This window comes from Erinaceus europaeus, chromosome 5, assembly GCF_950295315.1.
Source record: "Erinaceus europaeus chromosome 5, mEriEur2.1, whole genome shotgun sequence".
NCBI classification, from domain to species: Eukaryota; Metazoa; Chordata; class Mammalia; order Eulipotyphla; family Erinaceidae; genus Erinaceus; species Erinaceus europaeus.
The window spans coordinates 19,204,548-19,223,568 of NC_080166.1; the positions used below are offsets into that span (position 1 = coordinate 19,204,548).

The 19,021-nt window shown below is 48.3% G+C and overlaps 1 protein-coding gene across 1 annotated transcript in view; it reads right to left on the reverse strand.

Moving 5' to 3' along the window:
• Window positions 1-3,978: 3,978 nt before the first annotated feature.
• Window positions 3,979-19,021, reverse strand: part of MYO10 (myosin X) — a 243,536-nt gene continuing 228,493 nt past the window's right edge. The window contains exons 34-41 of the mRNA XM_060191929.1: window positions 16,352-16,616; window positions 14,247-14,544; window positions 12,514-12,721; window positions 11,640-11,776; window positions 10,222-10,342; window positions 8,690-9,142; window positions 7,072-7,263; window positions 3,979-5,633 (exon numbers count right to left, since the gene is read on the reverse strand). Coding sequence (XP_060047912.1) covers window positions 5,532-5,633; window positions 7,072-7,263; window positions 8,690-9,142; window positions 10,222-10,342; window positions 11,640-11,776; window positions 12,514-12,721; window positions 14,247-14,544; window positions 16,352-16,616 — 1,776 coding nt within the window. The 3' untranslated portion in view covers window positions 3,979-5,531. The remainder of the gene's footprint in view (window positions 5,634-7,071; window positions 7,264-8,689; window positions 9,143-10,221; window positions 10,343-11,639; window positions 11,777-12,513; window positions 12,722-14,246; window positions 14,545-16,351; window positions 16,617-19,021) is intronic.

The window sequence follows — 19,021 nt, forward strand, 5'->3', positions numbered from 1 at the left end:
ACTTTTTCCCTTTTGTTGCCCTTTTTGTTTATTATTGTTGTTATTGCTATTATTGTTGTTGGATAGGACAGAGAGAAATCGAGAGAGGAGGGGAAGACAGAGAGAGAGAGAGAGAGAGAGAAAGATAGGGGAAGACAGAAAGAGAGAGAGATAGACACCTGTATACAGAAAGAGAGAGAGAAAGATAAACACCTGTAGACCTGCTTCAATGTTTGTGAAGCGACCCCCTGCAGGTGGGGAGCCAAGTGAGCCTTCAGATTATTCTAGCTGCTAGTTTTAAACCACCCTTTTATTTCTTCAACATTTGTTTGTTTACTTATTTATTGAATAGAGACAGAGAAATCGAGAATGAAGGGGGAGATAGGGAGGGAGAGAAACAGAGAGACACCTGCAGCCTACTTCATTGCTCATGAAGCTTCCCCTTACAGGTGGGGACTGGGGCATTGTATGCGTTTTGTTGAACCAGGTTTTTTTTTTTTTTTTTTTTTAAACCCTATTTACCAGATGAAGAAACAGAGGCCCTCAGAGCAAAAGCGACTTTCCTAAGAGCACACACTAGTAAATGACAGGTGTGAGCCCAGTACATCTGACTCACAAAGTCACTGTGGGTGGCCATGTGCCACTCAGCACTTGCTCCATCCTTAGCACCATGGCTGTGTACCAGGCAGACCTATCCGTCACACCTCCCCCAGGCCTTGTGCCCATTCCCATCTGAAGGCTTTTGCAGGGCCCATGCACAGGTCCCAGTAGTGAGGTAGAGTCCCCTGTCTGGGCAAAGGCTATTCCAACCCATGTACATAATGGGCGGTTTTCTCCTAGAAGAAGCTGAGATAAGCAATGTGAACCAGGTTTTTCTTTACTCACTTTTATTTACTTCACGTCAGTTTGAGTGAGTTTCACCAGAGGTGAGAGCACCACTCTGGTACATGCAACGGTGGGGATTGAACCTGGAACCTCCAGCATTCTAGTCTTGCTGTGCTCCCCCACATTGAGCCAGATGTCAGCATGGTTTGCAAGCACAGACACTCAGAAGAGCTGAAGGGGATGCTGGGAGTGTTCTTCGCAGCCAAGTACCTGCTGTGAGCTGAAGCCTGGGGGAATTCTATTACCCAAGAGCAGGAGAGGATGGGGTTGACGCATGGGCGGGGGGAGGGGGAAGCAGCCGTCTCTGCCACAAGCTGCGTTGTGGAGATTACATTAAAATCAAAACCAGATCGCCCAGACAAGGAGAGCATTCACAGGGAGAAGGTCATTTCAGGCAAGAGCAGACGCTCCCGTCTGATCAGAGGCTGAGATGGTGGGTAATTACACTGTGTAGACTGGGTGGGTCACAGGGAGACCAATAGAGGCTAGAGAAGTCAGTGGGTTTCCGGACAGCTCTGTGGAGAGTGAGTTTGGTGTCAGGCGTATGGAGGCTGGGAGTCTCTGTTCACTATGGTTTTGTAACTCTTCAGTGAGTGTGGCAGATTGCAAATATTGCCACCATACTCCAAACTCCAAATTGTGCAATGATTCTGCAGAAGTTTCCATTAGAAAGTGGAATAGTGCTTGATTTCTCCCTCCCTCTCTCTAAATTTTAAAACTTGGCCTGGGGAGACTAGCTGATAGATGATGACACATACTCAAGGCCTCTGAGACACATTCACAGAACCCTAATAGTTCTCCTCCTCTTTCTTTTCCCAGAGCATTGCTCAGCTTTGGTTTATGGTGGTGCAGGGGATTGAACCTGAGAACCTAGGATTTTGGCGCCTCAGGCATGAGTCTCTTGGCATAGCCATTAGGTTAGCACCCCCCCCCACACACCTTATTCTCTTCTTTTTTTAAAAAAAGTATCTTTTATTTCTTTACTTGAGATGGAGACAGAAATTAAGAGGGGAAGGGAGGTAGAGAGACCTCAGCACTGTCACTGCTCTTGAAGCTTCTCCCCTACACGTAGGGACTAGGGGCTTGAACCTGGGTCTTTGTGCATGGGAACACATGAAATGCAACCACCTGGCCCCAGGCAATTTTATTTTCGTTGGAAATCCCAAAGAAATCATCCCCCCGCCTTCTTACAAAAAGGATCTTATGGATACTTGGTAAAAGAAAGTCAAGTTATGACTGGGGGTGGCCTTGACAATCAGCCAAGAGGGTGATTCTGTTTCCTCAATGCAAAATCACGGAGTCAACCTATAGCAGGCACCTCCCTATGGGAATCATTCCACTTCTATTATTTTTTTAAATGAGTTATTTATTTATTATTTATTCCCTTTTGTTGCCCTTGTTTTATTGTTGTAGTTATTGATGTCATTGTTGTTGGATAGGACAGAGAGAAATCTTCTATTCTGATGGGGGCGGGGAGTGACAGTTCTGATCTTGTCACGGGTTCCCACCAAAGTCCAGAGGCCTTGGGAGGGGGGTAGTAGGCCCTGTTTATGTCTCAAATGGTTAATTCTTTTTGACTTGAAAAACAAAAGTCCTGGGAGTCCAGCGGCAGTGAGTTAAGCACATGTGGCACAAAGCGTAAGGACAGGAGTAAGGTTCCAGCCACTGGCTCCCCACCTGCTGGGGAGTTGCTTCACAGGTGATAAAGCAGGTCTGCAGGTGTCTATCTTTCTCTCCCCCCCTCTCCATTTCTCTCTGTCCTATCCAATAACATCAATAACAACAATAAATAAATATTTAAAAAAAGAAGAAAAAGAAAAACAAAAGTCCCAGTTGGGGGAGATAACACAATGGTTAATGCAAATAGACTCTCAAATAGACTCTCCTTAATGCCTGGGGCCCCAAAATCCCAGGTTCCATGCCCCACACAGCACAGCTATAAGCCAGAGTTGAGCAGTGCCTTGGTGTTTTTTTTTCCCCTCTCTCTCTCAAAAAATAAAATAAATGAGACGTTAAAAAAAGAAAAAGTCCTGGGAAAACTAAGATGGGAACAGATTCTGTACTTGGAAAACCAGCCTGATTCTCCTACATGAGTTCTTCCTCTGCAAAGGGCTGCAGGCTAAGCATTTTCTTGTTCACATGCTTCAGAGGCTGTTTTATTGGAATAAAAAAGGAGCCAGATTTTTATTGAAAACTGGTGTCCTGATGGTGTACAGAACCAACCAAGCCAGCTGGCAGGGAGAAGGGGGTGATGATACAACTCCTTCCAGCTCTTGTGTTGAGCAAAGTGGCCGACCGGGAAGCTCCGTAGGAATGAGCCTTAATGAAGTCTGGCCTCAGGAAATCCAGCCAACACTTCAAAGCAGGAAGGACTCTTCTCAGGAGCCCAGGGATCAACTTTGCTCAGCACATTTCCAACAAGAGCTGCGGCTGCTGGGGAGTGATAGCTCCCCCTGCTTGAGGGCAAGTGCCACGTCCCCCAGGAAACACCGTGGCCTCCTTCCTCACTGGCTGTGGATCTTATTAAAGGATCAAGCTGAGAGCTTGGATCTGGTAGGGATTTGAATCTATGACCAACGATTGGGTTGCTCTGAGGTCTGGTTCCTGAAGTGGAAAGTTCACTGCGCAGGGGCCAGGCTGTGGCACACCTGGTTAAGCACACACTCTACGGTGCACAAGGACCCGGGTTCAAGTCCCTGGTCCCCACCTGCAAGGGGAAAGCTTCACAAATGATGAAACAGGGCTGCATGTGTCTGCCTCTCTCCATCTCTATCTGTCCCCCCTCTCAATTTCTCTGTCTCTATACAATAGTAAATAAGTAAATAATTTTTTTTTTTAAAAAAAAAAAGAAAATTCACTGTGCACACATGCAAGGAATGGTGGTTAATCTCTGTAGGAATTCTAGAAGCAAAAGGCACTTCCCAGTCACATTCTCTGAGCCTGAAATGGAAGCAAAGACAGAACAGGGATGTCCATCTGTCTCCATCCCTGGGGACAGAAAGCAGGAGCCTCACTTTTTACATTCTGAGCTCAGGGCCCTGAAAACATAAAACCCACAGAAACAAAATCCCACACAGGGCACCCCGGGCCCTACCAGAGACAACACACAGCCCATTAGCTAACAATCTTTTATTGTCAGGCTTCCGCTGAGCCCACAGATGGTGGTTCGGCGTGGAAATCCACAGAATTAAGGCAGGTTTCTGTATCTCTTTGTGGACAGACTGAGTTGGCTTTAAATGTCTACAGCTCTTTTCCATATAAAAATAAAAAGTCCCTCGACCAGATTTCTTTCTGGTCCTCAACACTGATTTATTTACAGGTGTCGAGCTTGTTCAGACCATGATCGGTTGGGGATAAATAACGGATTTCCTTCTTTCTTTCTTTCTTTCTTTCTTTCTTTCTTTCTTTCTTTCTTTCTTTCTTTCTTTCTTTCTTTCTTTCTTTCTAAGCCTCATTGTTTAATGTCGGGGGTGCCTGGAAGATGTCCTCTTGTATCTGCCTTGTGGGACCACAGCATCTCTCTTTCTCTATGGGCCTGGCAGGATTATTAGATAGTGACCTGTCTTGGAGTGATACAAGCTAACTTTCCCAGAAGCCTCTCTTCATTTAAACTGCTTAGAAAGGAGGCCCCCAAACTGTCTTCATAAGAACTCTAAAGGCAGCCGTGGAGCCAGGGGCTTGGGAGTGGTTCATAAATACAGCTATTTGGAGGCTGCACATCTGCGCAGAAAGGCAGCAGACACAGAAGGCAGGCTTTGCTACACAGCCACTAAAATGGGAGTCCAAATGTGGCTTCCGAGGTCCAGTAAAGACAGGGGTGGGGTGGGGATGGGGGCAAGGGGTAGGGGAGAGGGGAAGGAAGAGCGATCCAGGCTTCTGGGTCGTTACTAAAGCATCTCCCTTAGAAAGGTAGCACTGCAGGCTAGAACTCTCTCGACTCTCAAAAAATACACAGTTTACACCATTGCACGTTCTTTCTCCCTTGATGCTTGTGGCACAGAGATGAAAAGCAAGGCGGTCCCGCACACCTGCCCACACAGGTGAGTGTGCAGGCTTTAAGGCTGAGACGGGGGGAGGGGGGGGGAATAAAAGGTTAATACACACTGGCCGGGAAGGCTGCCTGCAGCACCCCGCTGAAAACACACTGTCTCTCTAAGACACACTGTCCCTGGGGCTCCCCGGGGCCCATCCCGTGCCCTCACCTTCCCCCCACAAGTGGGGAAATCGGGCCGGGAGGTTAGTGCAGCAGTGATGGGTCCAGCAGCCCCACCTCCAAGCTCTGCAAATCTCCCTGCCCTGCTTCCCACAGGATGGGGGCGTCCTTCATTAGCACAGTTAAGGTCACTGAGTGTTGGTTCCACGCGTTAAGGCACATCTGGCTGCTTTGGTGGTGGTGGTGGTGTGGCTTTGTTCTCTCTCTTTTTTTTTCCTTCTCTCTCTCTTTTAAGGCATGTGTCATCAAAGAGGAGTGAAGTTATGGACACGGGGCAGGTGGCTAGAGGTTAAAGGTGACAGCTGAATGCATGGTCACTTAGGAACAGGGGGCAAGAGACCCCTGTACAGAGTCACAGCCCTTCCCCACCCAGGGGCTTCCAGAAAGCCGGGGCGAGGGCTCTGTTTTTTTGGGTGGAGGCTTCCAGATGCAGAAGTTGGTTCCGGCTCCGTCTTCACCTGGAGCTGCCCTGGCTGCTGACGGAGCGTGAGGTGCTGTAGCGTTTCTTCACGATCATGCTGATGTAGGCTTTCATGAGCTTCGCCACGTCCACCACCTGCAGGGGACACACACAAGGTCACCACGTGCAAGGTCAAGGGGCAGCAACTCATAGAGGCTGCTGTGGCTTTGGCAAAGGCCAAGGGCGCCACCTGGTGGTGGGTTCTTGAAATAGGGGATTGCCCCCCCCCCCTGCTGTCAGGGAAGGTGAGATTTTTGTCTTCTGCTCGAGGTAGATGGAGGAGGAGATAAAGACTGACCAGGTGATCTCACTAATAGGCGGGACTGAAGGAATACTTGGGTTGGGGAGACAGAGTAATGGTTCTTCCTGAGGCACTGAGGTCCCAGGTTCAATCCTCAGCACCACCATCAGCCAGAGCTGAGCAGGGCTCTGGTGTCTCTCTGTATCTCTCTCATTAAAAATAAATAAGGGGGAGACGGGCGGTAGCACAGCAGGTTAAGCGCATGTGGCACGAAGCACAAGGACTGGCGTAAGGATCCCAGTTCCCCACCTGCAGGGGGGTTGCTTCACAGGTGGTGAAGCAGGTCTGCAGGTGTCTGCCTCTTTCTCTCCCCCTGTCTTCCCCATCTCTCTCCATTTCTCTCTGTCCTAACAAAGACAACATCAATAACAACAACAATAACTATTACAACAATGAAAACAACAAGGGCAACAAAAGAGAATAAATAAAAATAAATAAGGGAGAGCCCATACCCCCACCTGCAGGGGGGAAATTTCACGAGAGATGAAACAGGTCTGCAGGTGTCTTTCTTCCTCTCTATCTCTTCCTCTTCAACTGCTTTGTCTCTACCCAATAAATGAAGAAATATTAAAACAAACAAAACATTGGTATATTACACCAAAGTAAAAGATTTTGGGGTGGATGGGGGGAGGGTCAGGTCCTGGAACATGATGGCAGAGGACCTAGTGGGGGTTGTATTGTTAAGTGGAAAACTAGGAAATGTTACGCATGTACACACGATTCTATTTACTGTCAACTGTAAAGCATTAATTCCCCAACAAACAAACAAACAAGAGGGCCAGGCGGTGACGTGTCTGGCTGAATGCACGAGTCACCTGCCATGTGCAAGGACTACGGTTTGAGCCTTTGCTCCCCACCTGCAGGGGGAAAGCTCCGTGAATGGTGAAGCAAGTCTGCAGGGGTCTCTCTTTCACTCTGCCTCTCTATCTCTTCCTCCCCTCTTAATTTCTCTCTGTTCTATCAATATAAAAAATAAATAGACAAAGGAAAAAAATGGACACTGGGAACGATGGACTCATTGTGCTGGCACTGAGTTCCAGTGGTAAATAAAAGAAGAAAAGGTAGACTGAAGCACTGATAAACCCCAGTCTATTCCAGCAGAGCTAAGGACTCAAAATGGGGTGTTGGGAAGGGGATGTGGGAGGTGGGGGCTGGGGGCTCAGTTTCCTGTGGTGTTGGAAGATGGCACTTGATCAGGTGGGTGAGGTGTGAGGGGAGGAGGCAGACTCTTACCTCACTGGTTTCAAAGAGCAGCTCCCTCTCGTCCACCACGATCTTGTAGGTGTTTGCCAGGGGCGCCCCGAAGGAGAGGATGTGTTCGTATTGGAAGACTTCCAAGGGCCGGCCCTCCCCACGCTTGTATACTGAGACAGCGTCAGCGCTGACACCCAGCCAGAGCTCCTGGGGGAAGCCACCTTCCTTGCACTGCCGGGAGAGAGTCAGATCACACACCCGTCAGAAAGACATACGGAGCACAAAGGGACCACAGGTGGGCCACGTGGACTCTACCCAGAACACTGAATCAGGCACACTGAACTGGGGAGAGCAGGGATAGAAATCATCTCTCTGTGGCTGGCCTGATACTTCTTTCTCAGGAGGAAAGTTTATGGCAGAGGGTAGATAGTATAATGGTTATGCAAACAGACTCTTGTGCCTGAGGCTGTGGAGTCCCAGGTTCAATCCCCTGCACTACTACCACTATAAACCAGAGGTGAGCAATGTTCTGGTTAAAAAAGGAAGAAAGAAAGAATGGAAGGAAGAAAGAAAGAAAGGAAGGAAGGAAGAAAGAAAGATTCAATTTTGCCCAAGGGGAAGGTTTTTGCATTCATATAATGAGAGAGGAAGAGAGAGAGAGAGAGAGAGAGGACAATATACAACAAAAGAATGCAGGTTGTGTAAGAGCAGATAGCACTTCATTTTCTAGTCATTCCTACAGTATCAAAGTATCCAGTACTAAGAAAAGGGGAAAAAAAAAATCTTGGCTAGGTAAGTGGCTAAACAGTAAAATTTAGGGGCTTCTGCACAGAAGGTGAGAAAGCAGAGAGTTCCACCTGGCTGGTCCTCTCCTATATGAACTTGGCCATAGCTGCACTGAGTATGTCCCCAGAGAAAGCTTGACTTCTCTGGAGCTATGGAGACACAGTCTCAGGAAGATGGCTCTCTCCCAGAAAACCAGTATTAAAACAAAATATCTCAACAAATGTCACCAGAGCACAGCTGGGCTTTCTGATAAAGAAGAAAACATCATCGTCTGAAGGCTGGTGATGGCACACTAGGAAAAGGGGCTCAGAACTACTGCTTAGTGCTGTAGAAGCCATGAGCTTCCCAGGGTGGAGTCAGGAAGTTGAACATTTCACCCTTGTGGCATAAGAGAAGTCAACCAAATTGGAAGGCGTTCCAGCTGTCACAGAGACCTTGGTGAGGAAAGTGACTTTGACCTCACAGCAGAGTTCCCAGTTTCAGTGAAAAAGGCTGGGAAGAACAGAAGTCGTTTAGGATCTCTCCTCTCCCCATCTCACCTCATCCCAACCTAGGGCTCTGTTTAAGGAATACCAGGTACCTTAATACTAAGGTCACTTCTTCAAAACCAAATCACAAACAAAGCAGAACCCAGTGTCCCCTGCTGACCAACCCAAGGTTCAGGGAGGCCAGTACAGTGCCCAGACACTTAAGGATGCAGAGGAGCTGTCAGAGAAAGAATTTAGGAGACAAACTATCAAGAAATTTGAAGGAATACAAAGTCCTCAATTTGATCCAGAGAAATGGATTAAGAAAGAGTATGCCCTGTGGCTTCCCTGTCTGGACTGGGAAGCCACAGCCTGACTGTCCTGAAAATACAGCCAGTTCTCACCTCCACATCAAAGAGCGTTGAGCCGTAGCCGGGCCAATCCTTGATCAAGGTCATGTATTTGGCCATGGCCTGCTCTTGGCTCATGCCCTGGAACTTCTTCCACTTGTCGATGATGCTGGCTCGCACAGAGCAGACCTCTTCCTTGATCCACATGTCCAGCATCTGCTCCTCCTCGGCCTTCTGCCGGACCATGGAGCCCGTGCGGAAGCTGCGTCGCAGCGTCCCCTCCAGGAAGCTGGTCCTCCGTTTCTCCAGTCTCTCGCAGGGGCTGAAGCTTTTGGTGGACTGGCTGATGCGGGCCCTGAGTCTCTGCAGGCAGTAGACCTCCTCCAGGGGCAGCAGGGTGGCGTGTAGCGTGTAATCGCCCTGCAGGTACTGTAGCCGCAGAGCCGCCAGCACCTGGAGGTTTTCTTCCGGGGCAGGGTAGTGGCCGTGGATGACGGCTTCGTGGGCCTGGCAGGAAGAGACCAACAACTTTATGGACTGTAGCGTGTCCACCTGGCTTCCTCTGATGTCGCTGCCCCTAAAATGGGTACCTGGTTGGTCCAGGTCGCCACTGAGTCTCTCCTTTGCAGAGACCTTCTAACACATGGACCCTTTGCCTTATCTCACATGCCAATCAGAACAGTTCCTGTTAAGCACACACATTACCAAGTGCAAGGACCTGGGTTCAAGCCCTTAGTCCCCATCTGCGGGGAAAAGCTTCACAAGCCATGAAGCAGAGCTGTAGGTGTCTTTTTCCTGTTCTCAATTTCTCTCTGTCCAATCAACCATTCCAATTCAGATAATTATAGAAACCATTCAAAATTCAGATATATTATATTATAGATATACACTCAGATTTCTGGTGAAAAAAGGTAATTTTTACTAAAACTATATTTGCAAAGCCCATTATGTTAACCTACTACTATGTACTTTACGATCAGTTCCCATCTACTTTTTTTTTTTAAAATCATTCAAAAAACAACCAGAACACAAAAGAACAATTTCTGGTTCAGACATTCAAGTAAACATGCAGAAGTTTCACTTTCTTCTTTCCTTTCCCCTTTCCTTTCCTTTCCTTTCCTTTCCTTTCCTTTCCTTTCCTTTCCTTTCCTTTCCTTTCCTTTCCTTTCCTTTCCTCTTCATACTAGAGGCTCTGATCAACTTTGGCCATTTATGGTGGTGCCACGGATTGAACCTGGGACTTCCCTTAAGAGCCTCATGCATGAGAGTCTCTTTGCATAACCATTATGCTATCTATTCCCACCTGGAAGTTTCATTTCCAAGAGATAAATGGGCCAGGGAGACAGTGAGGTGGTAGTGCATGGGACTTGCATAGGAGAGGCTCCAGGAGGCATCAGGCGCTGGTGCATCTAGCTGAGCACAAGGATCTGAGTTCAAGCCCCCAGCTCCCACCAGCAGGGGTGAAGCTTCACCAACGGTGGAGCAATGCTACAGACACTTCTCTATCTCCCCCACCCCATCTCAACCAATGCATGTGACAGCCGAGTGGTGGTTGTGCTGTCAGGTGAGACGGCCGTGGCTGTTACCTGTTCAAACATGAAGGCAAACTCCACGCTGTCTTTGGGCACGTTGTCCGTGTCCAGGAAGCAGTAGAGCTTGAAGTAGAATTTCCAGGGCAGCTCGGCCCCTTCTGATGAGGCAGCCAACCTGCCGACGGAAGACGAGAGAGATTCAGAGTGAAAGGGGACCAAGCAGGCAGTGCAGTGGGAGGAGCGACATTCTGTCACTGAGAACAGAAAAGTAGGTGGGAACTGATCGTAAAGTACATAATAGTAGGTTAGCATAATGGGCTTTGCCAATATGCTTTTAGTGAAAATTATATCCCCCCCCCCGAAATCTGAGTGTCTTTCTATAATGATCTGAATTTGAATGGTTTTATTAATAAAAATAAAGAAAACACTTAAAAAAATTGAGTCTTTAAAAATAACAAAGAGGGCTGGGCAGTGGTGCATCTGATTAGGTGTACATAGTACTAAGCACAAGGACCCACACAGGGGTCCATGATAGAGCCCCTGGCTCCCTACCTGCAGGTGGGGACCCTTCACCAGTGGCGAAGCAGGTCTGCAGGTGTCTATCTTTCTCCCTCTCTATCTCTCCCTCCCTTCTGAATTTCTTTGTCCTATGCAATAAAATGAAAAAAAAAAAAAAAAAAAAAGGCTGCCAGGAGCAGTGGATTCACGGCGCTCCAGTGATAATCCTGGAAGCAAAAAATAAAAATAAATAAAAATAAAAACAAAGGCTACTCCTTCACTCCCTCTACCAGCCCTCAAAAGAAGTACAACACGCTCCTCTGCAAAGCTGACACTGAAATTGTGGAAGCTATATTTGCACTGAACAGGAATATCTTTATCATCTCTTAGGTCCCCTATGAGAAATCACTGGCCAAATATTGAGAATCTAAGAGGTAATAAATTTAGCTTGAAGAGTTTATAGTATACAGGGATGCTGAGTGGTGGAAGAATGGATTGAGTGCACACATTACTCTGCACAAGGACCTGGGTTCAAGCCCCTGGTCCCCACCTGCAGGGTGAAAGCTTGAGAGTAGTGACATAGTGTTGCAGGTGTTTCTCGTTCTCTCTTGCTCTCAAACACCCTTACTTCTCTTTCTTAAAAAATGTTTTTATAAAGCTTCCCCACTTCCACCCCCACGGTGGAGACCAGGGGCTTGAACTCAGGTCCTTGAGCACTGTAACACGTGCACTACACCAGGAGTGCCACCACCCGGTTCCCTCACCCGTCGCTCACCAGTTCTCTATGTCTCTGTAGGAAAAACCAGCAAAAACAAAAAAATAAATTAAAAAATTTAAACACACCAGAACATAGGTAACAAAGCAACTCAAATACACACTGAGGCTGAGACAGGGGAAATTTGAACCTGGAACTCTTGCTGTCAGTTCACACGGTCTAGTTTAATCCCTGGGTGTTGCTGGGAGAGGAAACTCACTTTTCAAATTTGGCTAAGACGTCCGCCACGATGGTCCGGCTCTCAATGGCTTTGTCAATGTGCCCGTTGTACTCAAACAAGGCGAACATGTTCCTGCTGTCCTCCATTGCCAGGCCCCGGATCAGCTTCTCCACCACCTGCAAGAGAGCAGTGGGAGAGACACTCACTGGGTTAGTACTCGGCTGCTCAGGAAAGGACCCCATTGAGCACCATGCCAACAGCTTGGCAGAAGTGGAGATTCTGTAGCTTAATACAAGAAGCCAGCACATTCAGGGCCGCCTGGTACAGAGCGTATGTAGTCAGGTTCAAGGACCCAGGTTCAAGCCCTCAGCCTCCATTTACTAAGAGGGGAAGCTTCATGAATGGTGCAATAATGCGGCAGCTCTCTCTCTTCTTATCTCTCCCTGTCTATCTCTTGCCCACTATTAAAAAAAAAAAAAAAAGGCCACGGAGAGGGCTGGGTGGTGGCGCATCCGGTTAAGTGCACACGTCACCATGTGCAAGGACCCAGGTTCGAGCCCTCACAACCCACCGGCAGGGGGGAAGCTTCATGAATGGTGAAGCAGGTCTGCAGGTGCCTCTCTTTTTCTCTTCCTCTCTATTTCTTCCACTCCTCTCAATTTCTTTCTGTCCAATCAAAAAACACCCCCTCCTCCCACCCTGGGATCCTTACACTGGTCCTGCTTTGTGCCACACGCGCTTAACCTGCCATGTTACCTGCCTGACTCCCACAATCTAGTTTTTTAACTCTTCCACTATTTGAGTTCCCTGCTGCCTGTGTGCGGCCTGCAGGGGTCGCCCTTCTCCAGGGTGACCGAGCTATGATTCCTGCGCCCTGTGAATCCCATGCATTGAAGAAGCCGTTGTCTCTCACCTCCCCGGCTGTGGTGTGGGAGTTGATGGTGATCTTGCACGAGCCCCCACCATGGCAGTACACGGTGGACGTCATCTCCTGCCGCTGGATCAGAGCCTCGATCTCGTCCCGGGACGGCACAAACTCTCTGCACTTGGTTCTCTTCAGGGACTCGTATGTGAAGAGGGCGTATTTCTCCATCTCCGTGCCTGGGAACTGCTCCCGGATCCTGGGAGACAAACACCAGCTGTTGTTGCTACGTGGAGGTGGCTGGCTGTGGGGAGCCAGTGTGGTGTGTTGTGAGTCAACCCCTTCCCTTACCCCCTATCCCCTCAGGGCAGGCAGGGGAGGAAACCCAGTCACTTCCCAGCAGGGGCTGTTCATCAGTGATGGCTGGCTTTTTCCATGTGGTGACAGGGAAAACACTGGGCCTCACCATGTGGGACACCGGCACGCCGTCTCTCTGTCCCGTTTTTTAAAAACTAAACTTACAGGGAGGAGAGAGAGTGAGAAGAAAGAGGAGAGATACCACAGCTCTGTTCCATCTATGGGGCTCCCTGGGTGCTGCGCATGGTGCTGAGAGAGGAGAAACCCCACAGCCCTGCTCCATCCATGGGGCTCTCTGGGTGCTGTGCATGGTTCTACAGGAGTCTGTCTGTCTCCCTCTTTATCTTCCCCTCTCCTCTCAATTTCTCTCTGTCCTATCAAATAAAAAAATCAAGTGGTCTGGGAGGTGGTACAGTGGATGAAAGCACTCGACTTGATCTCAACCATGAGGTCCTGAGTTCAATCCCCAGCAGCACATGTACCAGAGTAATGCCTGGTTCTCTCTCTCTTTCTCTCCTTTCTCCTTAATAAATAAAAAATAAAAATAAAATCTTAAAAAAAAATAAAGCTAAGAGTTTTTGTTAAAAAAGGGAAACTGACTGACATTTATTTAACTATTTATTTAGCTGTGTTTTTCCTCCGCTAGAGCTCTGCTCATTTCTGATTGTGCTGGGGATAGAACGAGACCTCTGAGCCTCAGGCGTAGTAGCCTGTGAAGCCTGGTGCTCTCTTCCAGGCATTATTTAGTTATTATGAGAATGAGAAGGGGTGGGGGGAGAGGGACACAGAGATAGACAGACAGACAGATAGAGAAAGGAAGACAGGGGAGTCAGGCAGTAGCGCAGCAGGGTAAGCCCACGTGGTGCAAAGCGCAAGGACCGGTGGAAGGATCCTGGTTTGAGCCCCCGGGGAGTCACTTCACAAGAGGTGAAGCAGGTCTGCAGGTGTCTATCTTTTTCTCCCCCTCCTCTCTCCATTTCTCTCTGTCCTATCTAACAAAGACGACATCAATAACGTCATCTCCTGCCGCTGGATCAGAGCCTCGATCTCATCCCGGGACGGCACAAACTCTCTGCACTTGGTTCTCTTCAGGGAGAGAACAATAACTACAATAACAACAATAACAAAAGGGTAACAAAAGGGAAAATAAATAAATGTAAAAAAAAAAAAAAGAATAAGAAAAAGAAACAGCCTGAGTGGCTTAGAGAGAAAAAAAAATTGCTTCATAAGCAATGAAGCAGGGCTGCAGGTGTCTGTCTCTCCCTATCTCAGTTTCTCTCTGTCCTGTTGTCTCTGTCTCTCCCTCTCCATTTCTCCCTGTCCTGTCTGTTCCTGTGAGCTGGCAGGAGGGATGAGAGGCGAAGGCGCTAGACCCCGCTCCGCAAGCCCCTCGACCGGCCTGCGCCGCAAACCTGGCCGCCTCCTACCTCCTGAGGTGGAACTTGAGGTACTTGAGGATGCCGCGGCTGGGCAGGAAGGTGCAGCTGAGGCAGGTCAGGATCTGCCAGCTGTACAGGTTGCCCGCACTGCCCGGCTGGGGCACCTTGGTGGTCTGCTTGATGAGCTGGCAGTACAGCTCGTCCCGCAGTGGACGGAGGTCATGGCCCGTCTGCAGGATGCCCTGGATGATGGGCACCGGGTCCGAGACCGACTCCAGCTGCTGCAGGGAGTTGAAGATCTTGATGGCCTCGTCCTGCAGGGTGGTGTAGCCTTTGTCTTTGAGCACTGGGGACAGCAAAGCACAGAGTCAGCCGAGGGGCTCGGAGGGGACCCCAGGGATGTGCAGTCACTGTCCCCTGCCCACTTAGAGGCCCGTATATATCTCAATCAGCTTCAAAACACAGAGCTGGGTGGCGACACTGTCTTGTGACATAACCGAACTCCGTCTTGGGACAAGATTCTAGCTTACAAGCTCCTCTGGTCTGTCTTTGGAAAAAAGACAACTTGGGGCCAGGTGGTGGCGCACCTGCTAGAGCACACATTATGGTGCCCAAGGACCTAGTTTCGAGCCCCTGGTCCCCACCTGCAGGGGGAAAGCTTTGTAAGTGGTGAAGCTGTGCTGCAGGTGACTCTCTGTCTCTCTCCCTCTTTGTCATCCCCTTCCCTCTCGATTTCTGGCTGTCTCTGTCCAATAAATAAGTAAAGATAATTAAAAAAATTAAAAAGAAAACTGTTCAGGGTCAAGGCAGTAGCACACCTGATTGAGTACACACATTACCATGCACAAGGACCCAGGTTTGAGACCCCACTCCCCACTTGCAGGGGGGAAGCTTCAGGAGTGGTGAAGCAGGTCTACAGGCATCTCTCAATTCTCTCTCCCTCTCTATGTCCCTCTCTCCTCTCTCAATTTCTCTCTGTCCAAAAGAGGGGGATTTGTTGTGCAGGTAAAGAGCCCTAGCAATAATAACCAGGCAAAAAAAAAAAAAAAAAAAAAAAAAAGACAGGGAGAGAAAGAGAGAGAATTTGTTCAAGAACTGTTCTTCAATCAGTTTAGGTGGCTTTGAATTTTTTAGATTTTTAAAAATTTGTTCTTTATTAATTTAGGATAGAGACAGAGAAATTGAACAGAAGGGGGAAGATAGATACAGAAAGGCACCAGCTACACTGCTTCACCATTCATGAAGCTTCTCTCCTGCAGTGGCGATTGGGGGCTTGAACCTGGACCCTTGTGCATTGTAACGCGTGCACTCAACCAGATGCTTCACTGCCCAGCTCCCTAACTTTGAGGTAATATGTGGACTTAACTGGATATGCTACCTTCTGGCCCTTTAAGAAAAACTTGGGTGGCGTTAGATAGCATAATGGTTATACAAACAGACTCTCATGCCTGAGGCTCCAAAGTCTCAGGTTCAATCCCCCGTACTATCATAAGCCAGAGCTGAGCAGTGTTCTAGTTAAAAATTAAAGGAAGAAAGAAAAACATTTTATATGGCCCAAGAGGTGGTGAAGTGGGTAAAGCACCGGATTTGCACACATAAAGTCACACATTTATCTCTGTCTTGTGTTGAAAAACAAATGCATCATTAAAACTAGTTTCTTCTTTTTTTTTTTTTTAACCTCCAGCGTTATTGCTGGGGCTCAGTGCCTGCACTACAAATCCTCTGCTCTCAGACGCCATTTTTCTCCATTTTGTTTGTCCTTGCTGTTATTGTTGCCACTGCTGTTGTTGTTGGATAGGACAGACAGAATTCGAGAGAGGAGGGGAAGACAGAGAGGAGGAGAGACAGACACCTGCAGACCTGCTTCACCGCTAATGAAGCAACCCCCCTGCAAGGGGGGGGGGGGTCGAACTGGGATCCTTGCGCCAGTCCTTGAGCTTTGACATATGTGTGCTTAACCCGCTGCACTACTGACAGGCCCCCAAATAATGGTATTTTAAAGGAATGAATTTGAGCAGGGGCCTTTTCAGAGCCCCACCCCTGTATTCATGAGGACTGAAAGACCTTGAGTTTAAACAGACTAACAAGACGAGGCTGACAGCCAGTGTTGGGGAGTCAGTCCCTGGACTGGGGTGGGGGTCAGGGGGACTCACGGTTGAGGTTGATGTCTCCATAGGGGAGGGGTAGGAGCGGGGAGTGCAGGGGGTGGTGGGTGTGGCGCAGGATGGGGTTCCGCTTGTAAATCTGCTCCACCACATCCAAGTTGAGGCAGTTCTCCTTGAAGATGCAGAGAGAAGCCATTAGAGGGAGAAAGCAAGCTGACGGTAACATGCGCGCAGGTGCACAGGGGCTATTCCTGACGTGGGATCTTATTTTATTTCCTTGCCTCCATATCTCTCTCTCTCTCTCTCCCTCTCTCTCCCTCTTTCTTTCCCTCTCTCTCGCTCTGTCTTTACCCGGAGTGGTAAAGCCCTAGTGACAGTGAAAAGAAAGGAGAGAGAGAGAGAGAGAGAGAGAGAGAGATGCACCACAACACCAAAGCTCCAGTGCAGTGTGGCCCAGGTTTGAACCTGGGTTCAAAAATAAAAATAATATCAGGGGAGGGGATGAGATATGGAGATCTGGTGGAGGGAACTGTGTGGAGTTGTACCCCTCCTATCCTCCGGTTTTGTTAATGCCTCTTTTTAAAAAAATAAATTAAATAAAAATAAAATATTGCGGGAGTCGGGCGGTAGCGCAGTGGGTTAAGCGCACGTGGCGCAAAGCGCAAGGACCGGCGTAAGGATCCGGGTTCCAGCCCCCGGCTCCCCACCTGCAGGGGAGTCGCTTCACAGGCGGTGAAGCAGGTCTGCAGGTGTCTGTCTTTCTCTCCCCCCTCTGTCTTCCCCTCCTCTCTCCATTTCTCTCTGTCCTATCCAATAACAACCACATCAATAACAACAACAATAACTACAACAACAATAAAAAAAAAGACAACAAGGGCAACAAAAGGGAAAATAAATAAATAAATAAAATAAAACAACAACAACAACAACAACAAAAAAAATACTGGGAGCTACTCTCTTCTCTCTTCCCTGATCCAGCTTTCTGGTCCTTTTTCCAACTATGACACCATCTCCCCAGACAATAACCTGGGTCTACCTGCATTGTTAGCTGTCAGGTGCAGACAAAACTGAATTTGACCCCTAGCAGCACATGTGCTAGAGTGATGTCTAGTTCTCTTTCTCTCTCCTCCTATCTTTCTCATTAATAATTAAATAAAATCTTAAAAAAAAAACAAACAGAGCAGAGAGGCACCACAGTACTGAGGTCTCCTCCAGTGCCATGTTTTGGGGGTGGGGTGTTGAGTCGAACCTGGGGCATTTGTAAGACGAAGCAGGTGCGTGATCTAAGTGAGCTCCCTTGCCAGCTCCCCGTCCACTTCGCTAACAGGACAGTTCGCTCCTGGATCTGGTTTCTGCAAGGTGAACCTCTGCCTCTCCATCACTCTGGACTCTTCTCTGCCTCAGCTCCAGCTCTCCACCCGGACTGGGAAGATGCCGGCACAGACCCTCCTCGGAAAACTTAACTCGGTCAAGGAACTCAGAACAAGAGAACCCTTGACCTGGTTCCCTGCCAGGGGCTGACCAGCCCTGGGAGTCATGCACCCAGACTCTGTCAGTGACCCTCGCTCACGGCTGTCGGGTCGTCCATCCTGTACTAACTCATTCAGTCATTCATTCAACACCCATTTATTGAGTCATGAGTGAGTGGAGACAGAAGGTTACGCCTTAACACAGTCAGCACTAGGTCTATGGGTCTAGGCACTGATATGAGTTGAAGGAACCGGGTCTGGGTTTTAATTTTTTGAGACCAACTGGGGGTCCTTGTAGTCCATGTATGTGGTCTCGACACTGTAGGGTAAGAGGATATTTATGATATTATTACTCTTGAAGCTGGGCAGGGGTGCACCTCGGAGAGCATGCACTGTCTACTTTACCCAAGTACCTGGGTGCACCTCGTCCCCCCTGCAGGGGGAAAGCTTCACATGCGTTGAAGCAGGACTGCAGGTGTCTCTGTCTCTCTCATCTCCCCCTCTCCTCTCAATTTCTCTGTCCCACTAAATAGAGTAAAAAGAAAAGAGAAGATAGAAAAAAAAAAAGATAAAAATGGCTGCTGGGAATGGTGAAGTCAAATGGTTGTCAAGCCCCAACGGTAACCCTGGTGGCAAAAATTTAAGTAAAAATAAAAATGAAATAAAGCATTTATGCATATTATATAGGGAGGTATTTACATCTAAAGGGAGTTGACACGTTACGTGAGGGAATTGCATGTGAGGGGTCCCAGGTTTGATCTATGGAACCAGCAACAAACAGAACTGATTGGTGCTCTGGTAAAAATAAATCAATGAAAGTAAAAATAAAATAAGGTAAAATAGTATCTGAGCTGCGCCTTGCGTCTTAGAAACCCCCCCTGGGGTGGGCAGGCGGTGGCACACCTGGTTAAGTGCTCACATTGCAGTGTACAAGGACCCAGGTTCAAGCCCCTGGTTCCCACCTGCAGGGGGAAAGCTTTGCAAATGGTAAAGCAGGGCTGCAGGCCTCTGTCTTTCTTTTTTTTTTTTTCTCTCTCTCTCCCTCCTCTCTCAATTTCTGTCTCCATTCAATAATAAATAAATAAAATATTAAAAAGAAAGAGAGAAAGGAAAGAAAGAAGGAAGGAAGGGAGGGAGGGAGGGAGGAAGGGAGGGAGAAAGAAAGAAACCGGGGTTTGGTTCCTGGTGCTGCATTACAAAAGAATCAAGGTAGGGAGACAGCATAACGGTTGTGCAAAGAGACTCTCAT